Source organism: Chanodichthys erythropterus, chromosome 9, assembly GCF_024489055.1.
Source record: "Chanodichthys erythropterus isolate Z2021 chromosome 9, ASM2448905v1, whole genome shotgun sequence".
Classification (NCBI taxonomy): domain Eukaryota; kingdom Metazoa; phylum Chordata; class Actinopteri; order Cypriniformes; family Xenocyprididae; genus Chanodichthys; species Chanodichthys erythropterus.
In genome coordinates, this window is record NC_090229.1 from 3,766,701 (window position 1) to 3,782,927 (window position 16,227).

General features: G+C 39.3%; 1 protein-coding gene across 4 annotated transcripts; it reads right to left on the reverse strand.

Moving 5' to 3' along the window:
* Positions 1 to 337: 337 nt before the first annotated feature.
* LOC137026780 (zinc finger protein 91-like) lies at positions 338 to 15,483 on the reverse strand. 4 transcript variants are annotated; one of them, XM_067394265.1, is made up of 5 exons: positions 15,396 to 15,483; positions 14,424 to 14,485; positions 7,068 to 7,176; positions 6,445 to 6,550; positions 338 to 6,345 (listed from the first exon to the last, which is right to left on the reverse strand). In XM_067394265.1, the coding sequence occupies exon 5, from the start codon at positions 6,338 to 6,340 to the stop codon at positions 833 to 835; it is 5,508 nt and encodes a 1,835-aa protein (XP_067250366.1). In that variant the 5' UTR covers positions 6,341 to 6,345; positions 6,445 to 6,550; positions 7,068 to 7,176; positions 14,424 to 14,485; positions 15,396 to 15,483; the 3' UTR covers positions 338 to 832. The 4 variants fall into 4 exon arrangements, with proteins under 4 accessions (XP_067250366.1, XP_067250364.1, XP_067250365.1 ...); XM_067394263.1 differs by lacking the exon at positions 15,396 to 15,483 and having other exon boundaries at positions 14,424 to 15,371; XM_067394264.1 differs by lacking the exons at positions 14,424 to 14,485; positions 15,396 to 15,483 and adding an exon at positions 8,603 to 10,752.
* Between the last annotated feature and the right edge of the window lie 744 nt (positions 15,484 to 16,227).

The window sequence follows — 16,227 nt, forward strand, 5'->3', positions numbered from 1 at the left end:
AGCAAACTTTTCACCACACTTTTAATCTAATGATCAATCGTTACAGCCGAGTCAAAAACACATTGTTTATGTCACAGTCAACCTTATTTGGACCAAAAATTATACTTCAGATTTATTCTCATTAAGCTTTATGCAATTTTGCTCTAGCCAGCACTTCAGCTCCTAAAGACATGGTAGCAAAGATGACTGAGAAGTTGATCCTCCAGATCGAATAGGTAGATAAATCTGAATATCATCATCATAAAGAAAAGACATACTGCGTTTTTTAAAAATAAGGCCTAAAAGGCAACAGAAATAGTGAAAAAAGAAAAGGCCCCAAAATGGAGCCCTGGGGTACTCCACAGTCAATAGGAACTGAAGAGGAAGAAAACTCCCCAACCCTCACTGAAAAGGGTTCAAATAAGAAGAAAAACATTTTAAAACAGTCCCTCTCAGACCCACAACATGCTCTAAACATTTAATAAGGATGTCATGATCTATTTGATCATTTTACTTCAACAAGATTCTGCCAAGCGTCTTTTTAAAAAAAATTAGACTAATCTTAAGTATGTGCTCCCAAGCTTGAAATTTTAATTAAAATTTTATTTTTATTTTACATTTTTGAAAATCCATGTTTGAGAATCTCACAACTATTTACAGATATTAGTTACAGACATGTGTAACATACGTAGGCCGGTAAGGGCTGTGCCTGTAAACCTCACTCCCGATTTCAAGAGGTGCTCCAGTGACGCTAGAGACTGCGGTCTTTAACCTCCTTGTTAGAATGCCAACCTCTCATGCAGACAGGTCCAGGTTTGTGTCTCGCTTGTAGCAGGCAGTGCGAACTGGAGGGCTACAAATGCTGTCTTTCCTTGTGTGCTTTCAGACTTTCTAAATATCTGAATGTCATGTGACAGTATGAACAATTGTAAGGTTTCTCTCCGGTGTGGATCCTCTCATGTTTATTTACAGATGCTGAAGTAGTAAATCTCTTGTCGCAGTATGAACACTTGTATGGTTTCTCTCCGGTGTGGATCCTCTTATGTTTTTTCAGACTTCCTGCACGATTGAATCTCTTTTTGCAGTATGAACACTTGAAAGGTTTCTCTCCAGTGTGAGTCCTCTCATGTTTTTTCAGATGTTCTGACCGCTTGAATCTCTTTTCGCAGTATGAACACTTGTAAGGTTTCTCTCCAGTGTGGATCCTCTCATGTGTTTTCAGATTTTGTGACTGATTGAAACTCTTGTCGCAGTATGAACACTTGTAAGGTTTCTCTGCTGTGTGGATCCTCTCATGTATTTTCAGATTTTCTGATACACAAAATCTCTTGTCACAGTATGAACACTTGTAAGGTTTCTGGTCGCATGTCAACAGATTCTCTTTAGAATGAGTACTCATGTGCTCACTGAAACTTATTTTACATGTGAAACTCTCTCCACACTGGTTACATGCGAAGGGTATCTCTTTAGAATGAGTTCTCATGTGCACATTGAGACCTCTTTTACTTTTGAATGTCTTTCCACACTTTTCACATGTGAAGGGTATCTCTTTAGAATGAGTTCTCATGTGCACATTGAGATTTCTTTTACGTATGAATCCTTTTCCACACCGGTCACATGGGAAGGGTTTCTCTTTAGAATGAGTACTCATGTGCTCCGTGAGATATACTTTACGTTGGAAACCCTTTCCACACTGGTCACATATGAATGCTCCGTCTAGAGCATGAGTTCCAATGTGCTCATTCAGGCTTTGTTTACATGCGAAACTCTCTCCACAATCGTCACATATCAACAGATTCTCTTTAGAATGAGTACTCATGTGCTCCTCGAGACTTCTTTTACTTGCAAAGCTCTCTCCACACTGGTCACATGTCAACAGATTCTCTTTAGAATGAGTACTCATGTTCTCCTCGAGACTTCTTTTACTTGCAAAGCTCTCTCCACACTGGTCACATGTCAACAGATTCTCTTTAGGATGAGCACTCATGTGCTCCTTGAGACTTCTTTTACATGTGAAACTCTCTCCACACTGGTCACATGTCAACAGATTCTCTTTAGAATGAGTATTCATGTGCTCCCTGAGACTTCTTTCACATGTGAAACTCTCTCCACACTGGTCACATGTCAACAGATTCTCTTTAGAATGAGTAGTCATGTGCTCCCTGAGACTTCTTTTACGTGTGAAACCCTCTCCACACTGGTCACATGTTAACAGATTCTCTTTAGGATGAGCACTCATGTGCTCCCTGAGACTTCTTTTACGTGCAAAACTCTCTCCACACTGGTCACATGTCAACAGATTCTCTTTAGAATGAGTACTCATGTGCTCCCTGAGACTTCTTTTACATGTGAAACTTTCTCCACACTGGTCACATGTCAACAGATTCTCTTTAGAATGAGTACTCATGTGCTCCCTGAGACTTCTTTTACGTGTGAAACCCTCTCCACACTGGTCAAATGTTAACAGATTCTCTTTAGAATGAGTACTCATGTGCTCCCTGAGACTTCTTTCACATGTAAAACTCTCTCCACACTGGTCACATGTCAACAGATTCTCTTTAGGATGAGTACTCATGTGCTCCCTGAGACTTCTTTTACATGCGAAACTCTCTCCACACTGGTCACATGTCAACAGATTCTCTTTAGAATCAGTACTCATGTGCTCCCTGAGACTTCTTTCACATGTAAAACTCTCTCCACACTGGTCACATGTCAACAAATTCTCTTTAGAATGAGTACTCATGTGCTCCCTGAGACTTCTTTCACATGTGAAACTCTCTCCACACTGGTCACATGTCAACAGATTCTCTTTAGAATGAGTACTCATGTGCTCCCTGAGACTTCTTTCACATGTAAAACTCTCTCCACACTGGTCACATGTCAACAGATTCTCTTTAGGATGAGTACTCATGTGCTCCCTGAGACTTCTTTTACATGCGAAACTCTCTCCACACTGGTCACATGTCAACAGATTCTCTTTAGAATCAGTACTCATGTGCTCCCTGAGACTTCTTTCACATGTAAAACTCTCTCCACACTGGTCACATGTCAACAGATTCTCTTTAGAATGAGTACTCATGTGCTCCCTGAGACTTCTCTTACGTGTGAAACCCTCTCCACAATGGTCACATGTCAACAGATTCTCTTTAGGATGAGTACTCATGTGCTCCCTGAGACTACTTTTACATGTGAAACTCTCTCCATATTGGTCACTTGTCAACAGATTCTCTTTAGGATGAGTACTCATGTGTTCCTCGAGACTTCTTTTACTTGCAAAGCTCTCTCCACACTGGTCACATGTCAACAGATTCTCTTTAGGATGAGTACTCATGTGCTCCCTGAGACTACTTTTATGTGTGAAACTCTCTCCATATTGGTCACTTGTCAACAGATTCTCTTTAGGATGAGTACTCATGTGATCCCTGAGACTTCTCTTACGTGTGAAACCCTCTCCACAATGGTCACATGTCAACAGATTCTCTTTAGAATGAGTACTCATGTGTTCCTCGAGACTTCTTTTACTTGCAAAGCTCTCTCCACACTGGTCACATGTCAACAGATTCTCTTTAGGATGAGTACTCATGTGCTCCCTGAGACTACTTTTACGTGTGAAACTCTCTCCATATTGGTCACTTGTCAACAGATTCTCTTTAGGATGAGTACTCATGTGATCCCTGAGACTTCTTTTATGCGTGAAACTCTCTACACACTGTTCACATGTCAACAGATTCTCTTTAGGATGAGTACTCATGTGCTCCCTGAGACTTCTTTTACTTGCAAAGCTCTCTCCACACTGGTCACATGTCAACATTTTCTCTTTAGAATGAGTACTCATGTGCTCCCTGAGACTTCTTTTACTTGCAAAGCTCTCTCCACACTGGTCACATGTCAACATTTTCTCTTTAGAATGAGTACTCATGTGCTCCCTGAGACTTCTCTTACGTGTGAAACCCTCTCCACACTGGTCACATGTCAACATTCTCTCTTTAGGATGAGTACTCATGTGCTCCCTGAGACTTCTCTTACGTGCAAAACTCTTTCCATACTGGTCACATGTCAACAGATTCTCTTTAGGATGAGCACTCATGTGCTCCCTGAGACTTCTTTTATGTGTGAAACTCTCTCCATACTGGTCACATGTCAACAGATTCTCTTTAGGATGAGTACTCATGTGCTCCCTGAGACTTCTTTTATGTGTGAAACTCTCTCCACACTGGTCACTTGTCAACAGATTCTCTTTAGGATGAGTACTCATGTGCTCCTCGAGACTTCTTTTACGTGTGAAACTCTCTCCACACTGGTCACATGTCAACAGATTCTCTTTAGGATGAGTACTCATGTGCTCCTCGAGACTTCTTTTATGTGTGAAACTCTCTCCATACTGGTCACATGTCAACAGATTCTCTTTAGGATGAGTACTCATGTGTTCCTCGAGACTTCTTTTACTTGCAAAGCTCTCTCCACACTGGTCACATGTCAACAGATTCTCTTTAGGATGAGCACTCATGTGCTCCCTGAGACTTCTTTTACGTGTGAAACTCTCTCCATACTGGTCACATGTCAACAGATTCTCTTTAGAATGAGTACTCATGTGCTCCCTGAGACTTCTCTTACATGTGAAACCCTCTCCACAATGGTCACATCTCAACAGTTTCTCTTTAGAATTAGTACTCATGTGCTCCCTGAGACTTCTTTTACGTGCAAAACTCTTTCCATTCTGGTCACATGTCAACAGATTCTCTTTAGGATGAGTACTCATGTGCTCCCTGAGACTTCTTTTACGTGTGAAACTCTCTCCATATTGGTCACTTGTCAACAGATTCTCTTTAGGATGAGTACTCATGTGCTCCCTGAGACTTCTTTTACGTGTGAAACCCTCTCCACACTGGTCACATGTCAACATTCTCTTTTTAGAATTAGTACTCATGTGCTCCCTGAGACTTCTTTTACGTGCAAAACTCTTTCCATACTGGTCACATGTCAACAGATTCTCTTTAGGATGAGTACTCATGTGCTCCTCGAGACTTCTTTTATGTGTGAAACTCTCTCCACACTGGTCACATGTCAACAGATTCTCTTTAGGATGAGTACTCATGTGCTCCTCGAGAATTCTTTTATGTGTGAAACTCTCTCCACACTGGTCACTTGTCAACATATTCTCTTTAGGATGAGTACTCATGTGCTCCTCGAGACTTCTTTTATGTGTGAAACTCTCTCCACAATGGTCACATGTCAACAGATTCTCTTTAGGATGAGTACTCATGTGCTCCTCGAGACTTCTCTTATGTGTGAAACTCTCTCCACACTGGTCACTTGTCAACAGATTCTCTTTAGGATGAGTACTCATGTGCTCCTCGAGAATTCTTTTATGTGTGAAACTCTCTCCACACTGGTCACTTGTCAACATATTCTCTTTAGGATGAGTACTCATGTGCTCCTCGAGACTTCTTTTATGTGTGAAACTCTCTCCACAATGGTCACATGTCAACAGATTCTCTTTAGGATGAGTACTCATGTGCTCCTCGAGACTTCTTTTATGTGTGAAACTCTCTCCACAATGGTCACATGTCAACAGATTCTCTTTAGGATGAGTACTCATGTGCTCCTCGAGACTTCTCTTATGTGTGAAACTCTCTCCACACTGGTCACTTGTCAACAGATTCTCTTTAGGATGAGTACTCATGTGCTCCTCGAGACTTCTTTTATGTGTGAAACTCTCTCCACAATGGTCACATGTCAACAGATTCTCTTTAGGATGAGTACTCATGTGCTCCTCGAGACTTCTTTTATGTGTGAAACTCTCTCCACAATGGTCACATGTCAACAGATTCTCTTTAGGATGAGTACTCATGTGCTCCCTGAGACTTCTTTTACGTGTGAAACTCTCTCCACAATGGTCACATGTCAACAGATTCTCTTTAGGACGAGTACTCATGTGCTCCTTGAGAATTCTTTTATGTGTGAAACTCTCTCCACACTGGTCACTTGTCAACAGATTCTCTTTAGGATGAGTACTCATGTGCTCCTCGAGAATTCTTTTATGTGTGAAACTATCTCCACAATGGTCACATGTCAACAGATTCTCTTTAGGATGAGTACTCATGTGCTCCCTGAGACTTCTCATACGTGTGAAACTCTCTCCACACTGGTCACTTGTTAACAGATTCTCTTTAGAATGAGTACTCATGTGCTCCCTGAGACTTCTTTTACGTGTGAAACTCTTTCCACACTGAGGGCAGGTGAATGACTTCTTGGCTTCAGTCTTTTCAGTCTGTGAGAAAGTCAAAGATTTTTCTCCAGTGATGAAATGATGTTCCTCGTCCACCTCATTTGATTCTTTCCTTTTCTTTTCCACCTTCATCTGGTCTAAAATAACCCAAAAAAATCATCATAAGCTTAATGTATAACAATATGTACTATTAATGAAGAAATCAACACCAGAATAAATTAAGAATAAACACCAACCTCTTTGTTCTTGATGCTCATCTTCACTTGTAGGCTGATGGGAATATTACAGCATTTATTGGTGAATTCCAGTGGGAGGAGCTTCACTGAACAAGGAGAAGCAGATCTGACAAAAAAAAAAAAACAATTAAAAAAATTAAGGACCAACTTTTTGGGGTTGAGCAAAAACGCTACTGCAAATCACAAAGCTGTGGCGGGTAAGACAGCCACTACCATTAGCCACTTTGTCGGGTTGAATATAATTTCAGCCTACAGCCAAAAGAAAGGTAGCCAAGCTCGTCGTATCACAAAATTACAATTAAATCACAATTCTTTATCGATTAACTTGCAGTTAATGAAGGTGGGATAGGCAGAATTGCACTGAATGACACAACAGAAGTGCTCTCTCGTGCACACGATCAGTTCCCCTTGCGCCTGAATAGTCAAATACAGGCACACAGACGTCAAAATGCCCATTGTGTGGAGTAGGCTATCGCGTGAATACAGTTGCACGTGTTAAAACCTTACAACATGTGGAAACATTTTCACGTCCTTTTCATGTTAGTAACGTGTTTTCCACATTTTGTAGCACATGTGTTGACATGTTGTCCACATAATAGGAAAATAGTTATTTTTTTACACACCTCAGATAATCATCTTTAGAGTGATCAAACACCAGACAGTAGTTATCTTCTTTTGCTTTCTTCTTTCACTTTTGTGGCAACTTATGGTGCGTTGTCACCACCTAGTGGACTGGAGCGGGAAAACACACTGCTTAAAAAAATTAAGCTTTATTTAGGTTAAAAATTACACCCAAACAAAAAATGCAACTGTAGAAATGTCCCATTTGGAGGCATATTTAACAATTTTACACTTCTCCCATGCTTCATGTAGAATAAAACAACAGAACTGTACAAAAGTACTTCTTATTTCTCCTTGTTTAAAACGTTTTCTATGAGGCGTGTCCATAGCTTTAACTCTGTGCCTGATTGTACAGTATTATATCTCACCTTAGTAAGATTGTGCTCCTTTTTTATTTCTTGTAACATATTATTAGTGTTAGTAATAGTATTAGTAATATTGAAAAAAGTTATTACAGAATTCTATTTGAATACATAGTAAAGTTTAATTTATTTCTGTGAACAAATATTTCAACATCATTACTCCAGTCTTCAGTGTCACATGATCCTTCAGAAATCATTCTAATATGATTATTTGAAAATAAGAATTGCACATATGGTATGGAAAATGTAAAGTTAAATACATCAATGCATTGCTATATTTAAATTTACATTTTCCATACCATATGTGCAATGTTTAGAGCGAAATTATCATTTAAATTCAATAATATAATTTACATTTGCTATTTCCTATACTAGTTTTAACATATAATTTAAATAATTTTATGTTGCAAAATTAAAATGAAAATGTATTACAGAAATGATTACATATGTTTAACAAGTTCAACAGAAATTGTAGCAAAATGGCCATTTAAATGTTATTTTTCTAATTGCATTTACACTCGCATGTTAAGACACTCGCGATTGCATTTTCATTAAATGTCCAGCAATAAATGTAGCAAAATTCTATGTGGATTTGAAAATGCATTCCGAGCCGATCACGTCCCCGCCCTTCCCTAACAATCATTGTGTCAAGGCGGGGCCAGGTGTTGGAAACATGGCGGCAGCAGAGCTATGAAGAGTAGGTGATAAACTGGCAGATGAAGTAGAGCAAGAACAGAGAAATGTCAATGTTCCTGAAGATTATGCCTGTCTATCAGGGATGGAACCAATACTTCATTAGAAGCATAGATATTTATGGTTAGAACACCTCGCAGAGTAACATATGTAACTGCGGTTCTATGAGTTCTGGATGACCACCAGAGGCAGTGCTTAACACTGGATATTATCTCTCATTGCAGATGCATAGGTCAGGTTTAATACAAAGTCCCTCATGACCAGGATGACTTAGGGTGCTCCCCTATTTAACCCTGTGACTTCCTGCAGACTGTCCCTACAGAATCTTCTCGCCCTGACAGAATGTACTGGTGGTCATTCAGAACTCATAGAACCACAGTTACATACATAAATCTCGTTCTATTTCATTCTTCCTGACTGCTAGAGGCAGTGCTTCACACTGGATTACTTATAACAAAAGGTCACAAGGAGGTCCCGCTTACCCTTAAAGGCTGATTTATACTTCTGTGTCGGACCTACGCCAGAGCCTCTGCGCCGTAGGCTATGTGTCCATTTTCATTTATACTTCTGCGTCGTTGTCTGTGTCGCATGCAGACCACTAGGAGGCAGGGTTCGCGGTCATGTTGAGGATCAAGGCAAAAGCAGAAGAAGAAGAAGCTTGTCATGTATGTTGTCAGAGAAACTTACAAACAGAAGCGGTAGAGAAGCGGCAAATAGGTAACGACTTTTGTTGCAATTTGACTGAATGTGTCTCCTGAAACAGAGTGTTTTTTCATTCATATGGAAGTTGGAAATGCTCGGTCTTCTCCAATTGCTCTGTGCCAGTTTTTTGACCTGAGGGAGGGGTTCTAGCAGACCAATCACAGTGCTTGCAGTCCGTGAAAAATTGACATGTTGTTACATTTTTGAAGAGGTGCACTTCAAGCTACGTCGTAGGCTATGCATGCTACACACAGCCTACGCCGTAGCTACGGCATACACTCGACGCAGAAGTATAAATCAGCCTTAAGAGTTGAGGGTCCACACAGGACAGCTGCTTCAATAGTATAGGAAGCAGCCACATCAACCCTGTAATATCTGGAAAAGGTATTTGTTTATGATGTTGATGCATAGATGTCAATCAGAGGGACACCTTTTAGTGCAGCCCAAGACGTTGAGATGCCCCTTGTCGAATGGCACCTCACCCCCAATGGCACTGGATTATTAGATTTGTAGGCATGGGTGATAATCTCAGCTACCCAGTGTGTCAGTCTCTGCTTTAAGAGGGGCTGACGTCTTTTTGGCCCCTCATAACAAAGAAAAAGTTGGTCTGATTGCCAAAAAAATTTCTGTGACCATCAGATAACACTGGAGAGCTCTTACTGGGCACAAAGGTCTACTTCCACTTTCCTCCTGTGTACTCAATACCGTAGGGTTTAAATACTGCCAGTTCAATAGCCTTGTTTCTAAAATTGGCAGAGAGCCTCTTGGGAACAAATGCTGTGTTCGGCCATAACGTCACTACTGAGTCATATGCATTCCATCGCATACAGGATATGTTAACTGATAATGCGTGGAGTTCGCTCACAATCTTAGAAGTGATGGCCAAAAGCAACGCTGTCTTCAGTGAGACCCACATTAGGTCACTCTGCGCCAGAAGTATAAACGGGGGCAATGTAAGAGATTTTAAGCCTAGGCAAGGCAAGTGTAACGGAGGGGACTCACAGGCAGGGATCCAATTGCAGCGTTTTATTAATAACAAGAGTGGTCGTACAGGCAGGGTCGAAACAGGAACAGTGAGGAACAGGCAAAGTCGTAGTCAAGGGACAGGCAGCAAAGGGTCAATAACGAGAAACAGGCAGGAACGATAACAAACAGGCAGACAGGATATAAACGCTCAGAAATGACACAGTAGTAATCAAGACTTCACAAACTGGTGGTGTGAGTGTGAGTCCTTTATAGTCCTGATAATGAGCTGCAGCTGGGTGTGGTGATCAGTGTGGTGTGCTAGGGTGGATGTGGCAACAGGTGATAGGTGGAGTGAGTGCATGTGATTGACAGCGGGGGATGATGGGAAATGTAGTCCGGAACTGACAGGATTCGTGACAGCAAGGCAAGGCAATTTTATTTGTACAGTATAGCACATTTCATACACAATGGTAATTCAAAGTGCTTTACATAAAGAAGAATAATAAAAATAGAACATAAGGAATAGAAATAACAGTCATTAAAAGTCAGAACAACAAGATGATACATAAAGATATAAAATACATTAAAAATGAAATAAAAACAGGAAAAGGAATTAAAAGAATAAAAAGATAATATGTATAAAATGAAATGCAAACAGTTCGGACCTAGCACAGTGCTCAATCACTAAATGCATAGATAAAAAGATATGTTTTGAGTCTGGATTTGAATGTGGCTACTGTTGGAGCACATCTGATCTCTTCTGGAAGCTGGTTCCAGCTGCGGCTGGCATAACAGCTAAAAGCAGACTCTCCTTGCTTTAAGTGAACCCTTGGTATTTTTAAGTGAGTTGATCCTGATGATCTGAGTGATCTGTTAGGTTTATATTCTATGAGCATATCTGCAATGTATTGAGGTCCTAGGCCAGGCATGGACAACTCCGGTCCTGGAGGGCCAGTGTCCTGAAGAGTTTATCTCCATCCATGATAAAAACTCACTTGCCTATAACTTTCTACTAATCCTAAAGACCTTGATTAGCTGGTTCAGGTGTGTTTGATTAGGGTTGGAGCTAAACTCTGCTGGACACTGGCCCTCCAGGACCGGAGTTGTCCATCCCTGTCCTAGGCCATTGAGTGATTTATAAACAAGTAACAGTACTTTAAAATCAATTCTAAATGCAACTGGAAGCCAGTGCAAGGACCTGAGGACTGGTGTGATGTGTTCATGTTTTCGGGTTCTGTTCAGAATCCTGGCAGCAGCGTTCTGTACGAGCTGCAGCTGTCTTATGGTCTTTTTGGGAAGACCAGTGAGGAGCCCATTACAATAATCCACCCTGCTGGTGATGAAAGCATGAACAAGTTTCTCTAAGTCTTGACTGGAGAATAAACATCTAATTCTTGCAATATTTTTGAGATGATAATATGCTGATTTAGTTATTGTCTTTACATGGCTACTGAAACTCAGGTATGACTCCAAGATCACACCAAGATTCCTGACTTGATTTTTAGTTGTTTGACCCCTAGAGTAAAGGTACATGATCACTTTCAGAACTTAATCTTTGTTTCCAAATGCAATGACTTCAGTTTTGTCTTTGTTTAACTGAAGGAAGTTTAGGCACATCCAATTTTTAATTTCATCAATGCATTGGCACAGAGAATCAATGGGGCTGTAGTCGTTAGGTGATAGGGCTAGGTAAATCTGGGTGTCATCTGCATAGCTGTGATATGCAATTTGGTTCTTTCTCATTATTTGGCTCAGTGGCAGCATATATAGGTTGAACAGGAGGGGTGCAAGTATTAAACCTTGAGGGACTCCGCATGCCATGGATGTCCACTCAGACTTATGGTCACCGATACTCACATAATAACCTCTCCCTTCTAAGTATGACCTGAACCATTTAAGGACCATCCCAGAAAGCCCAACCCAGTTTTCGAGCCTGTCAAGAAGAATGTTGTGATCGACAGTGTCAAACGCAGCACTGAGGTCGAGCAGAACCAGCACTGATAATTTACCTGAATCTGTGTTTAGGCGAATATCATTTATGATCTTTATGAGCGCTGTCTCTGTGCTGTGATGCGGTCGGAAACCAGATTGAAAGTTGTCAAAGTATCCATTTAAGCTTAAGAATTTGTTCAGCTGATTGAAAACAACTTTTTCAATGATCTTGCCTATGAAAGGAAGATTTGAGATTGGTCTGTAGTTGCTCATCTGGTGTTATCCAGATTTCTCTTTTTCAGGAGGGGCTTAACAACTGCAGTTTTCAGTGATTTTGGAAAAGTCCCAGAGAGAAGCGAGGTGTTTACCATTTTCAGGAGATCTGCTTCTAAACAGTTAAACACGCTTTTGAAAAAAGATGTGGGAAGTGTGTCAAGGTTGATGTTTTAAGGTGCTGTACTGTTTCTTCCAAAATTTTGCCATCAATTGCTTCGAAAACAGACATAATAGCTACTTTCTGAGGTTGTGATCTGATCTGTTTTACCCCAGTGCAGCTCAAGGATGTGCCGATCGGCTTTCTGATATTATTAATTTTCTCAGAGAAGAAGGAAGCAAACTCACAGCATTTGCTGTCTGAGAGCATTTAACTGGGAATCTGACTTGGAGGGTTTGTTGGTCTCTCTACAGTAGCAAAAAGAGTGCGGGTTTTGTTTAAGTTTCTGTTTATAATATTTGACAAGAAGGTCTGTCTTGCTTTGCCTAATTCCACATTGAAAGCATGATGGATATCTTTATAGATGTTATAGTGGATTTCAAGTTTTGTCTTTCGCCATATGCGCTCAGCTTTTCTAAATTGTCTTTTCATATAGAGTTTCTCCACAGTGCTTTTTGTCTGCCACTCTTCTTCCCGACTTTCACAGGAGCAATGTTATCAATAACATTCTGTACTTTTAAAAGAATCAAGGAGAAAATCAACAGAGTCTGCAGATATGCTTGGTGTTAAAGATATAGCCTTCATAAATGCACTAAAGTGCACTAGTATTCTCATTTAAGCATCGCTTTTTGACCGAGGTAGATCTAACTTCAATAGTCGGAGAGATCAATATATCAAAGAAAATACAGAAATGATAAGATAGCGCTACATCCTTAATGACAATGGATGAAATGTTTAGACCCTTACTTATAATTAAATCTAGACTGTGTCCACGATTGTGTCATCAGTCTCATTTAAGAAAAATAAGATTGCAACATAAGAAAGTATTTACAGTATTTTACACCTCACAATGAATATCAGTGAATTTATGAAGTTATGATGTATGCAGCCTTCAAATGCGACCTTCGGAGGACGCAGCCTCTGAAATGAGATGCAGCTCCTGTCACCAAAGGAGTTTGTTTTTGGTTGTGAGGGAAAGATTACCTTTTTCAGCTTCCCAAAGAACCCAGCATTAAGGGAACAGTGAATGATGTTTGTTTTTCCGGGGTAGCAATGGAGTTATGATTGTTTGTTTCCCAGGATTTCGGTTATGAATACTCTGTAACCAGTTCGGCGCTGGATTTGCAGATCACGGGTGGCGTGTAAAGCTGCATCAGATGTCTGTGTTTTGTTGGCAATTGGCGTGCAAGTGCATGATATGTAAACACCACGAACGTTTTTGTTCCCTTTGTTTTTATAATGATGTTGCAGCTAGCATGCGATCTCTACACAAAAGCTGCGCATGCTCGCGACTCTTTAGCTCCGCCCATGGCACCGATGGCAGACACGCCTCCAAGAGCTCGGCTATTTTTGTAAAGACTCGGATTAGCATATCTATATTTTTTTATAAATATGATAAAACTAAAGACTTTTCAGAGATATGAAGGATGCATTGTTACTCTATATATACTCAAGATTAACATGAGATTGGCAGAAACTGTCATACCACCCTTTTAAAAAGGAAAACAAACCAATGTATAGTTGACATTTGTGGCTTAATATGGTAATTCTACAGTTTTTAAGTGCTGGAAAAAGACATTATCATTATAAAGTTACGAGAATACTTTTTGTACGCCATAAAACAAAATAACGACTTTTCACTGCTTCGGAGCTTTCTTTATTTCAGCAGTTTAGCCATTTGATAGGAGATCCAAATCACTGATTCGAAGATGAACGAAGGTATTACGGGTGTGAAAAGACATGAGGGGGTAAGTAATAAATTACATTATTTTCATTTTTGGGTGAACTAACCCTTTAAATTGCTCTTTTATGGTAAATGCGTAAATGTGGCCGCGCCTTAAAGGTGCCTTAGAATTGAAAATTTAATTTACATAGTTAAATAATTAGAGTTCTGTACATGAAAATGACATACAGTGAGTCTCAAACACCATTGTTTCCTCCTTCTTATGTAAATTTGATTTGTGTAAAAGACCACTGAAGAATGGGTGAAGCTCAACATAACACTGACAGTGATGCAACATTCGGGATCATTAATATGTACGCCCCCAACTTTTGCATATGCAAGCCCATGTTCAAGGCATTAGACAATGCAGTATTAACGTCTGGAGCTGCACAGCCAAATCAACAGACTTTATGCAGGTAAGCAAGCAAGGACAGGACGATATGAAGCAGAAAAGTTTTAAATGATTTATGTAAAATATACAATTATAAAAACCAATACTTAACATTAAATTGTTTAAAACTACTAATAAAAAAGACATTTTGCTTACCTTTTCCTTAAGTGAACAGTTGTAGTTGTCCGTTAGGATTCAAATGATGCGCATGCGCAGAGCTTCGACATTCCCAGGCAAAAAAAAATAATAATAAAAAAAAAATAGAAAAAGCGTTATGAATATGATTTTGAAAAAAAAAATATGGATCGGCAATATGAGTCAACCTCATTACAAACTTGTATGGATGCTTTATTTTCTGATAATTTTTCCCGACTTAATCGTGTCTAGCAGCCATCGGAGATTAACGTTACGTCATCACCAAAAGCGGCTGAATTTTATTTATTTTATTGAACAATATCAATATACAAACTCAAGTAGGGAACAGTAATATGCATATGAAAATATACACAAATTACATGTAATTAAATCTCCATTTGTATACCATGCTTAGATAAGTGTATAAAATAAACAACAGCTAATCTGTAACATTAAACGAGGGTTGCAAGGAAAGTTGTTTTCTTTTCTTTTTTTTTTCTGAATTTAAACTTTGCCACTAACCTAGGTTTTGCCCATTTGTCAGCAAGAATTAAATTTAGTATGCTCACATATTCTTTTATATTTTAATACAGGTCAGAATAAGTATGTTGTTTCAATTTTACATAAATATAAGTGTTACACTGAAAGACAATTGACCATTATTTCACCCACATTTTAACATTTCATTCCCCCAAACTTATTTGAAAAATTAAAAGTAGACATTTTACTTGCATGTAATGTGTATGTAGCCTAAACAAAAACACTTGTAAATAACTTTTGATGCGGACATCTATATATTTGACTCATAAAGATAACACAGTATATAAACAGTTTATTCTGAGACATGTGGTCAGATGTGATGCACGTGTTAAAACCTTACAACATGTGGAAACATTTTCACGTCCTCTTCATGTTAGTAACGTGTTTTCCACATTTTGTAGCACATGTAGTGACATGTTGTCCACATAATAGGAAAATAATAATTTTACACACCCCAGATGATCATCTTTGAATCGACCAGACCTCAGACAGTAGTTTTCTTCTTTTACTTTTGTGGCAACTTATGGTGCGTTGTCACCACATAGTGGACTGGAGAGGGAAAAACACTGCTTTTCCACAGTGCAGACAGAAATAAAGGCGTCCTCGCTTGAGAATTCAGTCACAACGTTTACATGGAGCCTTGTAATCGGTTCAAAAGTCCAATCCGAATGAAAATGCTCCATATAAACACCTCAATCGGAATAAAAATGCCCAAACTGAATGAAATTGTAATCGGTTTGAGAGAGATGGGATATAATACAAACAAAATAAAGTCTGCCATGTAAACACGTTAAACCGATTGTGTCTACGTCATCATGTCAAGTGGTCAGGGGTCACCAAACAGGTTAGCTTCCTGTTCCCGTCTTTTCTTCATACCATCCAGCAGTAATATGCTACAAATCACGCTGTTGCTTGATTAAGGCTTTGATTTTCTCAAGTCTATTTATAGAGCCCTTTCAAAGTAGACCAAAGTATTGTACAGCAACACAACAAAGACAAAAACAAGCAAAAGTGTAATAAATCTTATTTGTTTCCCTCTTTTTCTGGTTGAATTAGCTCTAGTTTCATCCCTCAGGCTTATAAATAAACAAATAAATGAAAATAAAATTTTCTGTGCATTATGATGTATTAAAAATATTTAACCTCATCATCATACTTTGTGTATTTAATCTCAACCTATGATGTATACACTTTTTTTTTTTTGTCATTATTGTTCCTTGTTAAAGATACCACTATGGTATTTTCCCTGATCTTGTATGCAATTATAGGTCCTGCAATAAAAATA

Excerpts from the sequence above, each read along its gene's own strand:
- LOC137026780 (XM_067394265.1), bottom strand. The coding sequence starts at position 6,340 with ATGAAGGTGGAAAAGAAAAGGAAAGAATCAAATGAGGTGGACGAGGAA.